This window comes from Neoarius graeffei, chromosome 22, assembly GCF_027579695.1.
Source record: "Neoarius graeffei isolate fNeoGra1 chromosome 22, fNeoGra1.pri, whole genome shotgun sequence".
NCBI classification, from domain to species: Eukaryota; Metazoa; Chordata; class Actinopteri; order Siluriformes; family Ariidae; genus Neoarius; species Neoarius graeffei.
In genome coordinates this window covers 28,355,673-28,373,767 of record NC_083590.1, presented here as the reverse complement: position 1 = coordinate 28,373,767, position 18,095 = coordinate 28,355,673, and the positions used below count along the sequence as shown (strand labels likewise).

Below are 18,095 nucleotides of genomic sequence, written 5' to 3'. Positions count from 1 at the left end.
GGCGGAACAGCTAGTTACAAAGTGATAGCGAGTTGAGTTCTGTGTGTGTGCGCGCGCATGTGGATGTTATCTACAGTGGTATGCAAAAGTTTGGGCACCCCTGGTCAAAATTGCTGTTACTGTGAACAGTTAAGCAAGTTGAAGATGAAATGATCTCCAAAAGGCATAAAGTTAAAGGTGACTCATTCCCTTTGTATTTTAAGGAAAAAAAATTATTTTCATCTTTTACATTTTCAAAATGACAAAAAAGGAAAAGGGCCTGAAGCAAAAGTTTGGGCACCCTGCATGGTTAGTACCTAGTAACACCCCCTTTGGCAAGTATCACAGCTTGTAAACGCTTTTTGTAGCCAGCCAAGAGTCTTTCAATTCTTGTTTGAGGAATTTTCATCCATTCTTTCTTGCAAAAGTCTTCCAGTTCTGAGAGATTCCTGGGCTGTCTTGCATGCACTGCTCTTTTGAGGTCTATCCACAGATTTTCAATGATGTTCAGATCACAGGACTGTGAGGGCCAGGGCAAAACCTTCAGCTTGCGCCTCTTGAGGTAGTCTGTTGTGGATTTTGAGGTGTGTTTAGGATCATTATCCATTTGTAGAAGCCATCCTCTTTTCAACTTCAGCTTTTTTTATAGATGGAGTTATGTTTGCTTCCACAATTTGCTGGAATTTCATTGAATCCATTCTTCCCTCTACCCATGAAATGTTCCCCGTGCCATTGGCTGCAACACAACCCCAAAGCATGATTGATCCACCCCCATGCTTAACGGTTGGAGAGGTGTTCTTTTCATTAAATTCTGTGCCCTTTTTTCTCCAAACATACCTTTGTTTGTTGCTGCCAAAGAGTTCCATTTTAACCTCATCTTTAACCAGGACTTGTTTCCAAAATGCATCAGGCTTGTTTAGATGTTCTTTTGCAAACTTCTGACACTGAATTTTGTGGTGAGGACGCAGGAGAGGTTTTCTTCTGATGACTCTTCCATGAAGACCATATTTGTGCAGGTGTCGCTGAACAGTAGAACAATGTACCACAACTCGAGAGTCTGCTAAATCTTCCTGAAGGTCTTTTGCAGTCAAGCGGGGGTTCTGATTTGCCTTTCTAGCAATCTTACGAGCAGCTCTCTCTGAAAATTTTCCTGGTCTTCCAGACCTTATCTTGACCTCCACTGTTTCTGTTAACTGCTATTTCTTAATTACATTTCGAACTGAGGAAATGGCAACCTGAAAACGTTTTGCTATCATCTTATAGCCTTCTGCTTTGTGGGCCTCAACCAGTTTCATTTTCAGAGTGGTAGGAAGCTGCTTAGAAGAACCCATGGCTGCTGATTTTTGGGACTAGGTTAGAAGAGCCTGGGTATTTTATAAAGCTTTGAAATTTGCATCACCTGGCCTTTCCTAACGATGAGTGCGAGCAAGCCATAACCGTAACAAACTAATTAAGGTCTGAGACCTTGGTCAAAGTGATCTGAGTGCTCAAATCTCCTAGGGTTCTCATATTTTTGCAAGTTACTCCTTTCCTTTTTTCACTCTAAAATTGTACAAAACCAAAATAATACACTGATATTGCTTAAAATGTTGAAAAGTGTGTTTCATCTTTAACTCTATGCCTTTTGGAGTTCATTTCATCTTCAACTTGCTTAAAGGACCCATGGCATGGTGGTTTGTTGATGCTTTAAACGGGCTCGTGGAGGTTTCCGGATGTTATATCCGCAGCCTTTCTCGAAATGAACCCTCGGCACGTACATATAGCCTCCTGGGAGAAAGCCCCATTTCAGCCCTTTTCCCAGTGCGTCGTTTTGCTAATGAGAAGCATGGAGGCGGGGAAGGGTAGAGGGTGGAGGCGGGTCTTATCATTAATATTCATGACATGTAAACGTGTTACCTCTGATTGGCTAACAGCACTGTGACGCTACCTCCAGTGGGTCAGAACAAGCGGATGTGGGTGTCTTACTATGGCGAGAGAGAAGGAACAAACCGCGAAGGGAAAAATACCGCGCGCTGACGTCATTAAGGTGCGACGCGAGGAAATAAAATAAATTCAACAAATGTTTGGGTTTTTACTGAACAAACAAACAAAAAATGAACGAGTGACTTAAAAAAAAGAATGTGGGTGTCTTTGTAAAAACTGTTTTGATTGGCTATTATAATAGAGCATGCTGCATGCTTTTTGGTTTTGTAGCGCAGAGTACCTGGCTAACTGCAGAAAGCGGTTAGCTGCACAGCTAATGTAGCCATTGCAAGGCTAACGTGGCACCGATTTTAAAACACGGCAAAACATAAGCTCATAAGTTACAGTCAATTTCCAGACTAAACTCAGTTTAACAGAGCATGCTGCATGCTTTTTGGTTTTGTAGCGCAGAGTACCTGGCTAACTGCAGGGAGCGGTTAACTGCACAGCTAATGTAGCCATTGCAAGGCTAACGTGGCACCGATTTTAAAACACGGCAAAACGACCAGTTATACACTTACTTGTTCGGTGTTTGTTGCTGATGCGGCAGGGATGCTTGGTACGGACCCAGGCTTCAGTGACAGTTGATGTGCAAAACCTGCCCTGTACTGTCCCAAGTTGTGGAAACACTCATCAGGAAAATGCTTCCGACAAACATGCACCGTCTTAGGTAGACTCGACTGCGTATTACTGGAGTAAATAAAATTAAGCCACTGCGTCTTCAGGGGCTCTCCCGTCGGCAGTAAAAACAGACTCTTTTCTGTGTTGTCACATCCATGTACAGCGCAATTTCCATGTTTCGCTTGCTTAGGTGATGCCATGTTGTGTCCTCTATGGTCTCCTCGCTACAACTGGGCGGGCAGTTCATACAGTGGGTGGGAATCCGGGGGGGGGCGTGGGGATCATCTCCCTTGCTGACGTAGTAAAGGGAAGAGTTTATCGACGCGCCGTTCTCAAATGTTGGGCATAGTTTGGTTTACACATTATGAAATTTCTAGCCACTGGGGTGACTTAAGATGGTCAGAGGAAGTCATTTTAATGTTAAAAAACCTCAGAAAGTGAAAATTTCATGCCATGGGACCTTTAACTGTTCACAGTAATAGTAATTTTGACCAGGGATGCCCAAACTTTGCATACCACTGTACTTTGAAAACATATATCTTGCTTTTAGGGTGGCAACATATTCGCTGCTCTCAGCCAGGGTCAGAGTGATGACGAGGACGATGCAGACGGTGATGACGATGACGACGACGATGATGATAAACCAAAAAATAAGAAAAACTCTAAGGTCAGTGGATACACTTTTTAGAAAACTCTCTAACCTAAAGCTTGAGATTCAGCGTTATGTTATGTCAGATAAAAGACGATGGTATTCCATCCCAGGACGGTGTGCTAGATTTCTGAATCGTACATAGCAGCAAAAAAATCAGCCAACATCAAGGTTAACATCTAGAGATGGTGAGACACCATGGAATACCTTTTTTATTTTTCATCAAAATTTATCTCCACTGTATTTTTCTGTTTATTAATAAATCTCAACTCTTTATCATTCTCTTTCTTTGACGTTCCCTGTGACATAACTAAAATTAATATCAACATCATGCTCGTTTTGATGAAATTGTTAATAATTCCAGTGCTCCTGTGAAATGTTGCCATTTTTTACTATATACAGTACCAGTCAAACGTTTGTACGCTCCTACTGTACTCATTCATAGGTTTTTCTGTACTGTGACTGTTTTCTACATTGTAAAACAATACTGAAGACATCAACACTATGAAATAACAGAAGTCCGTCCATCTGTTATCTGTAACCGCTTATCCTGTGCAGGGTCGCGGGCAAGCTGGATCTTATCCCAGCTGACTATGGGCAAGACACCCTGGACAAGTCACCAGGTTATCGCAGGGCTGACACATACAGACAAACAACCATTCACATTCACACCTACGGTCAATTTAGAGTCACCAGTTAACCTAACCTGCATGTCTTTGGACTGTGGGGGAAACCGGAGCACCCGGAGGAAACCCACACGGACACGGGGAGAACATGCAAACTCCACACAGAAAGGCCCTCGCCGGCCGCTGGGCTCGAACCCAGAACCTTCTTGCTGTGAGGCGACAGCGCTAACCACTACACCACCGTGCTGCCCAGAAGGAACATATATGGAATTATGTGGGAAACAAAATCTATTTGATATTTTAGATTCCTCAAAGTAGTCACCGTTTACCTTGATGACGCTTTGCACACTATTGGCGTTATCTTAACCAGCTTCATGAGGTAGTCACCTGGAATGTTTTTCAATTAACAGATCTGCCTCGTCAAAATGAATTAGTGCAATTTCTTGCCTTTTTAATGGTTTGAGATCAGTCAGTAATAAAAATACAGTAAATAGCCCTATTCAACACCACAACTGTAGTAATCCATATTATGTCAAGAACCTCTCAGCGAAGTAAAGAGAAACGACATCCATCATTACTGTAAAATGTGAAGAGTCTCTTAATTAATAAAATGAAAGGAAAACCATTGAATTAGAAAGTGTGACCAAATGTTTCACTGGTACTGTATAATACTACAATAAAACTCCTGAAATTCTGCACATATCTCAATCACAATAAAGTACTCGCTTTTTATAATGTTTGCCTTTTAACTCCAAAAGTCAGAATTGACAAAATCACATTGAAATAACATTGCGGACATTTTGACAGCCGTTAGCCGATTACAAACTGAATTGCTTCGGCTCGTGTCAGTATCAGTACAGTCTGTGGCTGTCCAACAACCAAAGAGTGACATTCGGTGTGTGAGGAAATCAAGGTTTTAGACATCACACTGACTCTTTTTACCACTTTATATAAAATTTACCAGCTGGGAGGTCCGTATCGTGAAACACTGTGACCGAGGTCTTGAAAATAGGCCTCGGTCAATATTTTCAAGGTCATGGTATTTCACGATATGGACCGACCTTAAGCTGGTAAATAATATATTTATTATTTTCTTTACCAAATATTAACAGAAAATGAGAGCACCCGAAAGGGAAACCATATTTGGAACAAATCTGCTACAAGCTCGTTTTCGGCTTTCTCCTGAAATGTTTTCTTTTATTTTGTCTTCCTCAGGGTAGTAAAACTCGCTTTCGCTGTGAACACTGTCGTTATCGCTATCCATGCTGTAAAATTAATGCTATTCTCCTGAGAAATGCGAAAATAAATGTTGACAAAAAATTGCTACCATGTTTGTTGTTATTGTGAACGAGCGAGTCACCAAAGGTCCGTAACCGGTGTCCGGATTGTAGGATTCCGGACCGCTTGCAAGCCAATCAGAGTGTACGATTTGATGGAAACCGGACTGCGAAAAAAATAAAATATGATGTATGATATGATCTGGCTTGTTACCCAATGTGATCTTCGCAGGAAGGTAACCAAGGCAACAAATTAAATAAAAACGTGTCCATGTAATTTTGGTAAAATATATTTATTGTTCATTAAAGTTGAGGTGTTGATGTGCATTATAAGTAGAAAACCCCACATTTGTCCAAAACACTCAGGCTGTGTCCGAAATCACTCACTCATTCACTACTCCCTATTCACTATCTAGGGAAGACTATATAGTGAGCTCATTGGTAAAATGGGGGGGAAAAAAATGCTTTCGGACACTACTCTGCCGCACCTTTATTTACGTCGTTTTTGTCGCTCAATTAAAACTTGCCAGGTCAGCCGGCTGGTGGGTTTTCAAAATAATAAATACATGCATGTATTTTTGTGATAAATCCATATTATACTGAGCGCATTTCCCACATTAATGAATACAAAGTACTTTGTGTCTGCTGCATCTTTCAGTTCTTTTAAATCAAGGCTGAATACTTTGCCGCTGCCTTTTATTAAATCAAATTTGAGGCTTTTGATTAATTCCTCGCTCTGCACTGTAACTTTTATTCTTGTATTTTATCGCTCTTATTCTCATCTCATTATCTCTAGCCGCTTTATCCTGTTCTACAGGGTCGCAGGCAAGCTGGAGCCTATCCCAGCTGACTACGGGCGAAAGGCGGGGTACACCCTGGACAAGTCGCCAGGTCATCACAGGGCTGACACATAGACACAGACAACCATTCACACTCACATTCACACCTACGGTCAATTTAGAGTCACCAGTTAACCTAACCTGCATGTCTTTGGACTGTGGAGGAAACCGGAGCACCCGGAGGAAACCCACGCGGACACGGGGAGAACATGCAAACTCCGCACAGAAAGGCCCTCGCCGGCCACGGGGCTCGAACCCGGACCTTCTTGCTGTGAGGCAACAGCGCTAACCACTACACCACCATGCCGCCCGCTCTTATTCTATTTTAGCTTATTTTCTATCCTTTTACTATTTTTAATTGTACTTGAATGTCTGTTTATAATGTGTTTCTTCCTCCATCCATTCACCCCAACACACTACAATATTATTGCCATTTTCGCACCACAACTTTATTAAATTTGTCTCGTGCCTGTTGTCATAAGGAAAAACAAACTACTGCTGTACTCAATCTAAAATACTTAACGCTCCTTATGAAACAGCTTTTCTTTCAGCGCGACCGCAGTGTATGATGGGATATATTGCTTGGTTAGTGACCATCGGTTGTACACTACTTGTCACGGTGCATTGTGGGATACTATGAGTGCACTATATAGGGTGTAATAATTCTCGCTATACATTCGGACAGCACTACAAAATGGCGACCTCACTATATTGTGAGTAATTTCGGGCACAGCGAATGCGTTTTCTTCTTTGCCACCTTTTTTGTGTGAGGTGTTTTTGGCCAGAATTCAGTCCCATTGCCGTCTGATGGGTTTTCCCAGACTCTCTCACACATCTACTTACTTTCACAGCGTCCATAACTGAGCAGCAGGACCTGGAATCTTTCTGTTCTTGCACTTGTATCTAATATGTGCCAAAATATGTGTATGTATGTAATTCAGGAGGTTGCCAGAGGAAAGAAAAATGATAAGACTAAGAAACCTAAGGTGGGTACAAAGGAACGTTTCTTTCTCATTTTCATTTTCTGATCTCACCATTTAATTTTTATTTTGCCTGTATGTTATAGAACATCAGTGTATATAAACCACATACTAACAGCTCTTTCCATAACCATCTTTTTATTTTTTTCCTTTGGTGCAGTCACTTCCTGGAAACTATATTCACATTATTTAAAAGGCCACAGAAAGTGTATTAAAGATGTTCAATAAAAAAAAAAAAAGGATCAAGTTGTCATTTCTCTGCGCTCATATCCTAACAGGCATCTGATGATGAACCTGATGAGGAACTGGAGAAGAAGGATGAGAGTGAGAAGAAGGGGGTGATGAAGAAGAACAAGAAAACAGGTGGTAAAGCATCCAAGGTGAGGAATTCAGCTGTTCAGTGACTCACTGGCTGTTGAATGTTGGTCGGTTGACGCTCGGTCACCCGCTGGTTTTTCAGCTCATCCGGCTGCAGGCCAGGCCGGATAAGCTTATGCGATCACGCATCATCCGTCCATCCGTCATTGCCATCCATCCACAATTTACAAAAAGGATTGATCGGATTTTGATCAAACTCATGGACAGTGTTCTCCAGGTGGGTGTGCATAAAAGTTGTCAAGTTGGTGGTACCACCTGTCATATTTACGATTTTATGGATGGAGAAAATTTTTGGGTGACTCGTCACATTAAACGCAACTCTTCGTAAACTGCTGGGACGTTTTCACTGAAACTCACCCAGAAGACTCTCAAGACATATTCCAACAGGAATTGTTCACCAGGTGGTGCCACCTGCCATGGATGAGGCTACAGAGAAGTCACGTGCAATTTCACGAAAATCACTATTCCTCCTATAGGAGTGATCAGATTTTGATCAAACTCATTTTCAGTATTCCCCAGGATGTTAAATGTAAAAGTTGTCAAGATGGTGGTGCCACTTGTCATATTTAAAGGAGAACTGAAATCATTTTTAAACTTGCTTTATTTCTTAATTAACGTGTTATTCAATTACGTTTTTAGTTTTAGTAACCTTATATTGTGACTCGTATTGGCACCTAATTGCAATTAAATATTATACTTTTCGGCCTATTTGGTTTTTAGCCGTGTTGAATTTAGTTCGTTTGGTCCACGGCAGGCGTCGCTTATCCGCGCGATCTTCACAAGTCTTGTGCGAGACTTCGAAACATGAAGTGTCAGCCAGGTGTCAGTGCCACCATTTTGAAAACTTTTCCAAACGAAATATTGCACAAAAACGAGTTTAAATGATGATTACTGCCCACTTTTTTCAAACTTTTCTGATTGCTATCAAAACAAACAAAACTTCCGGCTCGATTACGTCAGCATTCGAAAGAGGGCGCGCGCGTCTTTTGACAATGTTGGCAGATGTTGGTCACTTTGATTCCCGCTGTACGTTTTACTTCCGTCCTACGATGTCTCTCACAGGTCTCGACAAATCTCATTTACGGCCATTGCTTTGACATATGGGTTGATATATTACAGAGCATATTTCAAACACTCATTATTTGCTATAGCAGTGACAAAATAGCTCTCAAAAATGCATTCCTATATTTAATAAAATGAGAAATAGAATTTTGATAAATTTGCCGTGAGTTCTCCTTTAACATTTTATGGGCGTTTTGAAAATTTTGGGTGACTGGTCATACCAAACACTACTGTTTGCAAAGTGCGAGGATGTTTTGGCTGAAACTCACCCAGAAGACTCTAAAGACATTCCAACAGGAATCATTCACTAGGTGGTGCCACCTGACATGGATACGGCTCCACGGGGTTATATGCAATTTCACAAAAAATCGCAAGTCCTCCCACAGGATTGATCGGATTTCAGACTCGCACACAACAGCAGTGGCTGGTATGAGCTACAGCCTCATTGAGGCTATTTTGAGCTGGAGAGTTTTTACACATGACTGTCAATGAAGCAAATTAACAATGAAGTTTATTTCTAAATTTGGCTCTTAAAGAAATAGATGAGCAGAATATAAACCTAATATTAATAAAAATGCATTAATGTAAACAATGAACGGATGTTTGCAGGAGGAAGATGAGGAGAAGGAGGAAAAGCCTCAGAAGGCTACCGGAAAGAAAGAACAGCCAAAGGTCAGGTCACTTTAACACACTTGTTGTTGTTGTTATTATTATTATTATTATTATTATTAAAGCATGTTGGCTTTCCACCAGCTCATACGTGTTTTGGGCTGAGCAGCACTTGTCATTTTCCTTTCCTTCTGTTCCCTTTCAGAAAGGCAAGCCTGCTCGCCAACCTCCGAGTGAGGATGAGGAAGAGGAAGCGAAAAGTGATGACAATGACACCATGAGGGTATCCTCACTGCTTAATTTTATTCATTGTAATCCTGACAACTTTTTTTATGTAACTTTTTATTTAGTATTTTCAGCATAATATGGAACAAGAGAATAATAACAGACTGACAAAGAAAAACAATGTAGGGGCACCTCAGTTTGTATTATTGTGATATATCATGGCCAGTGTCCTTAATTGTCCATCGTATCCCATGTTAAGGTCGCATCCTCTACCCCTTTGATACAGGCAGTCCATTTCTCCCATTTTTCTGGGAAAGACTGGACCTCAGGCGGAATGTCATCTTCTCTGTTGCATAGATTTCTTGTCATCCTGATAACTTTATATTTACTTCCGCCGACTGTGTTGGAGGAGGTTATGTTTTTGCCTCCGTTTGTTTGTTTGTTCCCAGTGTAACTCAAAAAGTAGTGAACAGATTTTGAGGAAAGGTGAACCATGGGCCAAGAAACAATTGATTAGATCCAGATCTGTATGTGAATCCAGAATTTTTTTTTTTTGGTCTGATCCCAACATAACTCAAAAAGTAGTGGATGAAATTTGGTATCCAACTTTAGTATTATCCAAGATTCATGATATAGAAACTTGTGTGTGTATAAATTGATTTTTGAAAAAAAGTATTTTTCAAATTTTTGCATAAAAAATAGATTTTGACTTAGTTTCTAAGAGCAATGTTCGTTTCCGGAGCATATATCCAAAACTATTCATGATATGGATTTGAAACTTGGTATACATGTTAACAAGGTGACGTAGATGTGCCTTTTCATACTAAGAAATTTGAGAAATTTTAATTTTTCATGTTTCCATGGAGGGCGGCACGGTGGTGTAGTGGTTAGCGCTGTTGCCTCACAGCAAGAAGGTCCGGGTTCGAGCCCCGTGGTCGGCGAGGGCCTTTCTGTGTGGAGTTTGCGTGTTCTCCCCGTGTCTGCGTGGGTTTCCTCCGGGTGCTCCGGTTTCCCCCATAGTCCAAAGACATGCAGGTTAGGTTAACTGGTGACTCTAAATTGAGCGTAGGTGTGAATGTGAGTGTGAATGGTTGTCTGTGTCTATGTGTCAGCCCTGTGATGACCTGGCGACTTGTCCAGGGTGTACCCCGCCTTTCTCCCGTAGTCAGCTGGGATAGGCTCCAGCTTGCCTGCGACCCTGTAGAACAGGATAAAGTGGCTAGAGATGATGAGATGAGATGTTTCCATGGAAACAATTTTAGACTTAGTCTCTCAGGTTAGTCTTAAGGGTAGGTTTTGTTTCCGGAGCAGAACTTGAAAACTATGAGTGGTATGGTCTTGAAAGTTGGTATACTGTATGGGTTGATTAAGTAATGTATATGTGCCCTTTGAAACTAAGAAATGTGAGAAATTTTTAGCTCACCTGGACCAAAGGTCCAGTGGGTTTATGCCATGGGCTGCTGAGGTCAGTGTAAAGAGGTAGGGTTGGTTTCCTCCAGCAGAACTTGAAAAATGTGACAAATAATATCTTGAAACTTGGTATAGGGCGGGGGATATAGATGACTCTGTCTTGTTTGATTTGATGTTGATAATATTTGGCTTGGAGGAAGGAGGTATAAACTCTACCGAGTGCCCTTCTCGTCTTCCATGTGTTTACAACCCTTGTTTTTTTTTCCCCCCATTTGATGTTAGAGTGCAGAGGACACTCTTGTGGAGCAGAGCAAAGGACAGGAGGAAGATCCCTATGCCAACCTGAGTAAAAAGGAGAAGAAGAAGAAAAAGAAGATGGTACATGTCCTGAGAAGAGACAGAATTAAACTAGACTTGTTTATTCTCTGAAGTAATATTTAGCGTAATGTTTTGCTGATCAGTTTAACTGCATTGTCGGTGTTGGGGCTTCACAGTTGGAGTACGAGCGGCAGGTGGCCAGTGTCCGTGCTCAGAACGCCACAGAGGGAGATTTCTCAGTGTCTCAGGCTGAGCTGTCTTCAAGGCAAGCCATGTTGGAAAACGCCTCTGATATAAAGGTCAGTTCTGTAACAGCGGTTTTCATTTGCAGACACTGAATCAAACTTACTTGAACTCGACTCCGTCCACATTCTCCATTTCTTTTCAGAGTTCACACGCATGAGCATGTTAAAATGTAGGCTTGCTAATCTGTCCTAATCCTAGGACCTGAGTCATATTTAAACAATATCACACTCGAGGTCGTGCTGTTGGGCTGAATATCAGCACGGCTGTGATTCGGTCGTAGGCACGAGGCGGTACACCGAGTGTCATAGCTAATCACAGCCGTACTGATATTCAGCCCAACAGCAGGATCTTGTGTGTGATATTGCTTTTATAGACAAGAAATGAATATAGAGTAAGTGAACTTTTGGATCCAATGTGGCCAATTATTATACTGTACATACAGGACACGTTTTCGATGGAATAAAAACGTGTTCTATTCCCTTCTGGCTGGTTTCATTCATTTGGTTTGATAACATGCGGTAATTGTTAGCGTTTCGCTTATCCTATGTGTATTACGTCACTCTACCCAATGGAGAATGAGCATTGAATATGGTTTACGATATTGCATGGTTGTCAAGACAACATGACATCACACGTCAGAGACGTAAAACTTCTGTGCTAGCGAGCGACTGTGATGATTTGTAAACAGACATGGCCGCCAGGTTTGCTTCGTGAAATATGGAAGATTTTGAGAGGATTTTGAAAGAGAAAGACACGTTGAACCCCCAAAAGGAATGTGTATGTATTATAATAATAATAATATTGGCTGGCTTTTTTTCATGGTATATCAGATGTATTCCATTCAGCTAGCATAATATTGAACGAGACTTGTTCAATACATCTGATATACTACGAAAAAAGCCAGCCAATATTATTTAAATGTTCTGATTGTTTTTGCTCTGCTGGTAGAAATAGATCCCGAACAAACTATGCTCACTTTATAGCACGGCGGTTAGCCAGCTCATATTGATTTGTACATTCTCGTGAAAGGTGCTTCCGCATCATCATCCTTTCATCATCACAACATATGATGTGGTTTCTCGGTTTGATCGTTTTGAGCAGCCGTAAACAAGGCAAGGCAAGTTTATTTATATAGCGCATTTCATACACAGTGGCAGTTCAGTGTGCTTTACAGAGGTAAAAGCAAAACCGTAAACAATAGAAAATAAAATTACATAAAATAAAGGGGGAAGAAGAGAGAAAAAAAATAAGAATTAAACAATAGTAGAAATACAATAATAAAATTAAATAAAAATTCAGTAAAAAACAGCAGAATAGGGGCGTCGTGGCTCGGGTGGTTGGGGCGCCGTGCCGTGAATGCGGGCGACCCGGGTTCGATTCCGGCCCGGGGTCATTTCCCGGTCCCTTCCCGTCTCTCTCCCGCTCGTTTCCTGTCTCTACACTGTCCTATCCAATAAAGGTGCAAAAAGCCCAAAAAAATATCTTAAAAAAAAACAAAAAAAAAAAAACAGCAGAATAAAATAGAATAAAAGTTAAGTAAAGTTTAGACTGTAAAAGTTAAGTAAAGTTTAAAACATGTAAAGATGACACAACAACAACACAAACCGTCGGCATTCTGAGACCTCGTGATGGTGTTTCCTGTGTAGAAAATCACTTCCTGACTTCATAGGTCACCAAGCTATTGAATTTCACGTTGTTTCACTGCTGGGGTTTCTTTACGATCTTCACCTGGAAATCACCCAGTGAAGCATGCGTACAACAACATGGACTGCAGTTGTCATGAACAGTTTTGCACTCAAGTTTCCATCAGTGAAGAGTTACAACATCAACAAAACAGACTTCATGTTAAAAATGTTATAATTACGTTGTCTGTTATCACCCAAATGAGGATGGGTTCCCTTTTGAGTCTGGTTCCTCTCAAGGTTTCTTCCTCATGTCGTCTGAGGGAGTTTTTCCTTGCCACCGTCGCCACAGGCTTGCTCGTCGGGGATAGATTAGGGATAAAAATTAGCTCACGTTTAAAGTCCTTTAAATTCTGTAAAGCTGCTTTGCGACAATGTCTTTTGTTCAAAGCGCTATAAAATAAACTTGACTTGAACTTGATTGGTTTTAAAGGTGCATCACATGAATATTTAACACAAGACCACCACTTAATTCTTAAATATTATTTATTACCTTGCTTGTTATTAAAGTGACTGTTTTACTTTTCAGTGTGGTTCAGATTCTTTGTCACTAATGAAAACAATGCCATTTGCGTGTGATAGTATCAATCAAATTTTGGACACACTTTCTAATTCAAAGTTTTTTCCTTATTTTTGTTAGTTAAGACACTTCACGTCTTAAAGTAATGATGGATGTCGTTTCTGTTTACTTAGTTGAGCGGTTCTTGACGTAATATGGATTACTACAGTCGTGGAATAGGGCCATTTACTGTATTTTTGTAGCTACTGCCTCAAACAGGATCAAACACTGTGTCATCGTGTTGTAAGAATGAGTGTAACAATCGCAATTGTTCCGATTTTAAAAGATACTTCAGGTTGTCCCCTTTTTCTTGCCTTCTTTGGCCAGTGGTCCCATGTGTGATGTAGATGTGATGCACTTCCGAGTTATGTGAAGTTGTCAAAAAGAGTATTGGGACCACTGAGCTCTAGCGCTGGGCCATTTCCGGGAAATAAGAGTTTCGGTCATGGCGACAGCGTGTGTATATCAGCCTTGGTTCGGTTTCGAAAACTGTAAGAGTAGAATAATATAAAGTACAGACACTTGGTATATTTTACTTCTGTGAAATTTTTTTTTTAATTGTTCATTTTTGGATTACACTTCATTTTTGTGGCTACTGCCTCATAGAGTAAATATATATATGCTATATTTACTGTATGGACATGGGATCAGAAAACTATTTTATTTTATAAGCAGTAACTATATGTACCCATAGGGTACCTATTTTTTAGTATTTACTATTGACTGTTTGATCTCAAATACATTAAGAATGCAAGAAACTCATCCACTAATTAAGTTTTGACGAGGCAGATCTGTTAATTGAAAAGCATTCCAGGTGACTACCTCATGACGCTGGTTAAGATAACACCAATAGTGTGCAAAGCGTCATCAAGGTAAACGCTGGCCACTTTGAAGAATCTAAAATATCAAACATATTCTGTTTTTTTTAACCACATAATTCCATATGTTCCATATGTTATTTCATAATTTTGATATCTCTGTATTGTTCTACAATGTAGAAAATTGTCAAAATACAGAAAAACCTATGAATGAGTAGGGGTGTACAAACTTTTGATTGGTACTGTATATTTCAGGGGTTTTAGCTGATGTGATTTCTTTTCACTCTGGTTCTGGGAGCTCATCTATGCTCCTGGAACCAGTAGCATGGATTCTATGAACTGCAGGATTAGTTTTTAGCAGCAGGATAAACAAGAGCTACTTCAGCAACAGCAGCACAACACTGTGACGTAGTTTACTTACTAACACATTTTATGATCGTTCTCACTAATAACAGCGGCTCACGGATGTGTTGACTGTGACGCTGCATGAACATTCATCAATAAATGAACTGATTCCATATTTTGATGATTAATAGAGGTGTGATGATTCAGTTTTTTCACGATTTAATTCAAATCACGATTCTGACCTTCGATTCAGTTCGATTTGAATCACGATTCACATTTTTTGTCCTCTATTTTATAACTGATGCAAATACTTGTCAATATTCTGTTAACTGTCAGCCTAGAAATGTAGAGCAATAAAAAAAACAAGAAGTCGTGCTGCCTTTGGAGTCTTTATTCAGACTCCGGTCCCTCCATTGACTTTGAATGTAACTATGAATGTATCACAGTTCAGTCATTTTTGGCGCATTTTAATTTTCAAACCGCAAAACACTAAGAAACAAAAAAGCAATGAAAACTTCATGACTTTTGTCTCAGTCTTTTAAAACACAAAAATACAGTCGCTTGTGTTAAAGTGAACACCACGTCTTGAGACACAACATTCATTGTCCAGAGAGGTCATAAGGCACTGAGATTCAGTAAGTTCTGAGATAGCAATAATTTATTGCCATGATGAGGAAATTTAGACTCGTAGCTTACACAACACTTGTTTTCTGTCACGAGACGGTAAGAAATGCCGCCAAACTGGGCTTTTAAAAGCCAGTGGCTTCAGGAACTCCGAGTCGTCCGCCATGTTGTTCACAAAGCAACGCGTGATCTCGCTAGATTGCTATAGCAACCACAAACATTGCTGTGCTCATGTACAGCTCCAGATACCGAATCGAATTTTTAATATCAAAATTATGCCGTTTGTCGACATTTCTTATGCATCTAGGGTTATCGGGATAAAATTAGGTATTGTCAGTGAATCGTGATTCATTACATTTTAATTAATTTTTGAATCGGGGATGGATTAATCGTCACACCTCTAATAATTAACGAGTCTTTGTTTATTCAGGAGAATGCTAGTTTGTATTCATGAGCTTATGGGTACATCGACTATCACAAATATCTATCTGTCTGTGTCTATCCAACCCAATATTATACAAGGGCATAAATAAATACATAAAGTATAATGGATCTGTTTAAAAAAAGAGAGAGGTATGTAGGCTGTAGGTTTGAAGATGGCCAATCCTGACGCTCCTGCTTGTTCTGTTGTGCCACAGCTGGAGAGATTCAGCATCTCGGCTCATGGGAAAGAGCTTTTTGTCAACGCTGATCTTCTGATTGTAGCTGGTCGCCGCTACGGTCTGGTTGGACCAAACGGGTTAGTAGGTAGCAATAATAAAAATCACTTAATTCAATAATAAAAGGGCAAAATGCAAGGAAGGAACATCAGCATCCTTGATATGTCTTTAATCCCTGCCATCTGTGCTGTTTGTTTATTTATTTATTTAGGAAAGGAAAGACCACCTTACTGAAGCACATTTCCAACAGAGCTCTGAGCATTCCTCCCAATATTGATGTGCTGCTCTGTGAACAAGGTACAGAAAACTTCTCATGAATTCTTGCACGTCTCAAATCGATCATTTATTTTCTTTGTATCACAGCACTGTTGAATCCTTTTGTGATATTTGATTCCTTCTTTATGAAATAGCTTTGCTGAATTCACAAAGCTGATTGGTCAGAATGTGTTCATTAATTTTCTATAATAGCAGCTCAGGCAATAGGACGGACTCGGAGACAAATCACGGTAGAGCCCTGCACTCCCGCGGGACCCGCTGCAAAGCAGTGCGGCGCGGGACAAATTTTGAAAGCTCATTGCGGGCGCGGACGGGAGCAGGAGTGCACATATGCGGGCGCGGGCGGGAGCGATGATAAGCTGCAGTCCCGCTAACTAAAAACGTGTTTAAAATAAAATTTATAAATTATTAATTTATGTCTATCATATATAATTTGTGCTGGATATTTTATTTGGCATTAATAAAAACATTTTAAGATGCCTAAATTTGCAGAGAGAGTCAGATTGCTAGATTGAGTGAGGAATGGCATCTTAAATTTTCCATTGATCACCCTAACGGGCAATCCTTTGATCACTCTAATGACTCGCCGTTCACACCCAGCCTCCAGTGACCCACACTAACATGATGCCTCAATGACACCTTTGGCCAAGTTTACATTAGACCGTATCTGTCTCGTTTTCTTCGCGGATGCACTGTCTGTTTACATTAAACCGCCTGGAAACGCCGGGAAACGGGAATCCACCAGGGTCCACGTATTCAATCCAGATCGTGTCTGGTCCGGTGCTGTGTAAACATTCAGAATACGCGGATACGCTGTGCTGAGCTCTAGCTGGCGTCGTCATTGGACAACGTCACTGTGACATCCACCTTCCTGATTCGCTGGCGTTGGTCATGTGACGCGACTGCTGAAAAACGGCACGGACTTCTGCCTTGTATCACCTTTCATTAAAGAGTATAAAAGTATGAAAATACTGCAAATACTGATGCAAATACTGCCCATTGTGTAGTTATGATTGTCTTTAGGCTTGCCATCCTTCCACTTGCAAGTGGTAAGTGATATGCGCTGGGATCACACACACAGCGGCTCAGTCCCGAATCGTGGCTCGTGCACTTCACTCGCGCGCTGTGTGAGCTGCGCAGGGCCGGAGTGCGCACCCTCCAGAGGGCACTCGCTGTTCAGGGCGGAGTGATTTGGAGCGCAGGATGCCTGCGGAGCCGAGCGTATCCGTGTATTGGCGTTGCTGTGTGCACACTAATCGTTTTAAAAACGTTAATCTGATGATCCGCTGATACGGTCTAATGTAAACCCCACCTTAGATGAGCTGGTCATCAGAATTCTGATTCTGATCCAGGAGAGGATAAATAACTCTCGTACGTTTCCGATTCCTTTCCTCTTCCATGTTTGAGATCTCCGATCATGGCAGAAGAGCAGAGCTCCTTTACTGAAGCTCACAGTGCTTCAAAAGTAAGTGCTGCTTTAAAAAGAGGTACATTTACCGTTAAAAAGTCAAGAGTCCTGAAATCGGACATTTTAGTTAGAAATGCTTTACAAATGTAAACTGGGTTAGCCTAATGTTTTGTATGGCTGAACAATAAATATACCAAATTTCCACTTGGAATTACGTGCTCGCCTGTCTTTTTTTATTTTTTATTATTATTATTGTTATTATTATTAGAGACACTGACGAAGGCAACAGCCGAAACGTTTGTCTCCTTCTGCTGCTAAAAACAACTGAAAAGAAATGTAAGTTCAAGAGTGCGATCCATCTCTCCTTTCACACTAATTATTCATAGGAGACGCACCACGGGAGAGCGCATACTTAAATGATTAGCCTACTTAAATAATTATTATTATTATTAGGTCTACATGCTGCCATTTCAACATTCTGAATTCAGAAACAAGGTAAATAATAACAAACGTGAACGTGAGCTGTAGATATTTGTGCTCAAA

The 18,095-nt window shown here is 40.7% G+C and overlaps 1 protein-coding gene across 2 annotated transcripts in view; it reads left to right on the top strand.

The window, feature by feature from the left end:
- Positions 1-18,095, top strand: part of abcf1 (ATP-binding cassette, sub-family F (GCN20), member 1) — a 51,727-nt gene that overhangs the window by 10,376 nt on the left and 23,256 nt on the right. The window contains exons 6-14 of one of the 2 annotated variants that reach the window (XM_060904708.1): positions 3,113-3,229; positions 6,895-6,939; positions 7,212-7,313; positions 8,983-9,045; positions 9,188-9,265; positions 10,900-10,995; positions 11,112-11,234; positions 15,848-15,948; positions 16,080-16,165. In XM_060904708.1, coding sequence (XP_060760691.1) covers positions 3,113-3,229; positions 6,895-6,939; positions 7,212-7,313; positions 8,983-9,045; positions 9,188-9,265; positions 10,900-10,995; positions 11,112-11,234; positions 15,848-15,948; positions 16,080-16,165 — 811 coding nt within the window. The remainder of the gene's footprint in view (positions 1-3,112; positions 3,230-6,894; positions 6,940-7,211; positions 7,314-8,982; positions 9,046-9,187; positions 9,266-10,899; positions 10,996-11,111; positions 11,235-15,847; positions 15,949-16,079; positions 16,166-18,095) is intronic. The other variant, XM_060904709.1, reaches the window with a different exon arrangement.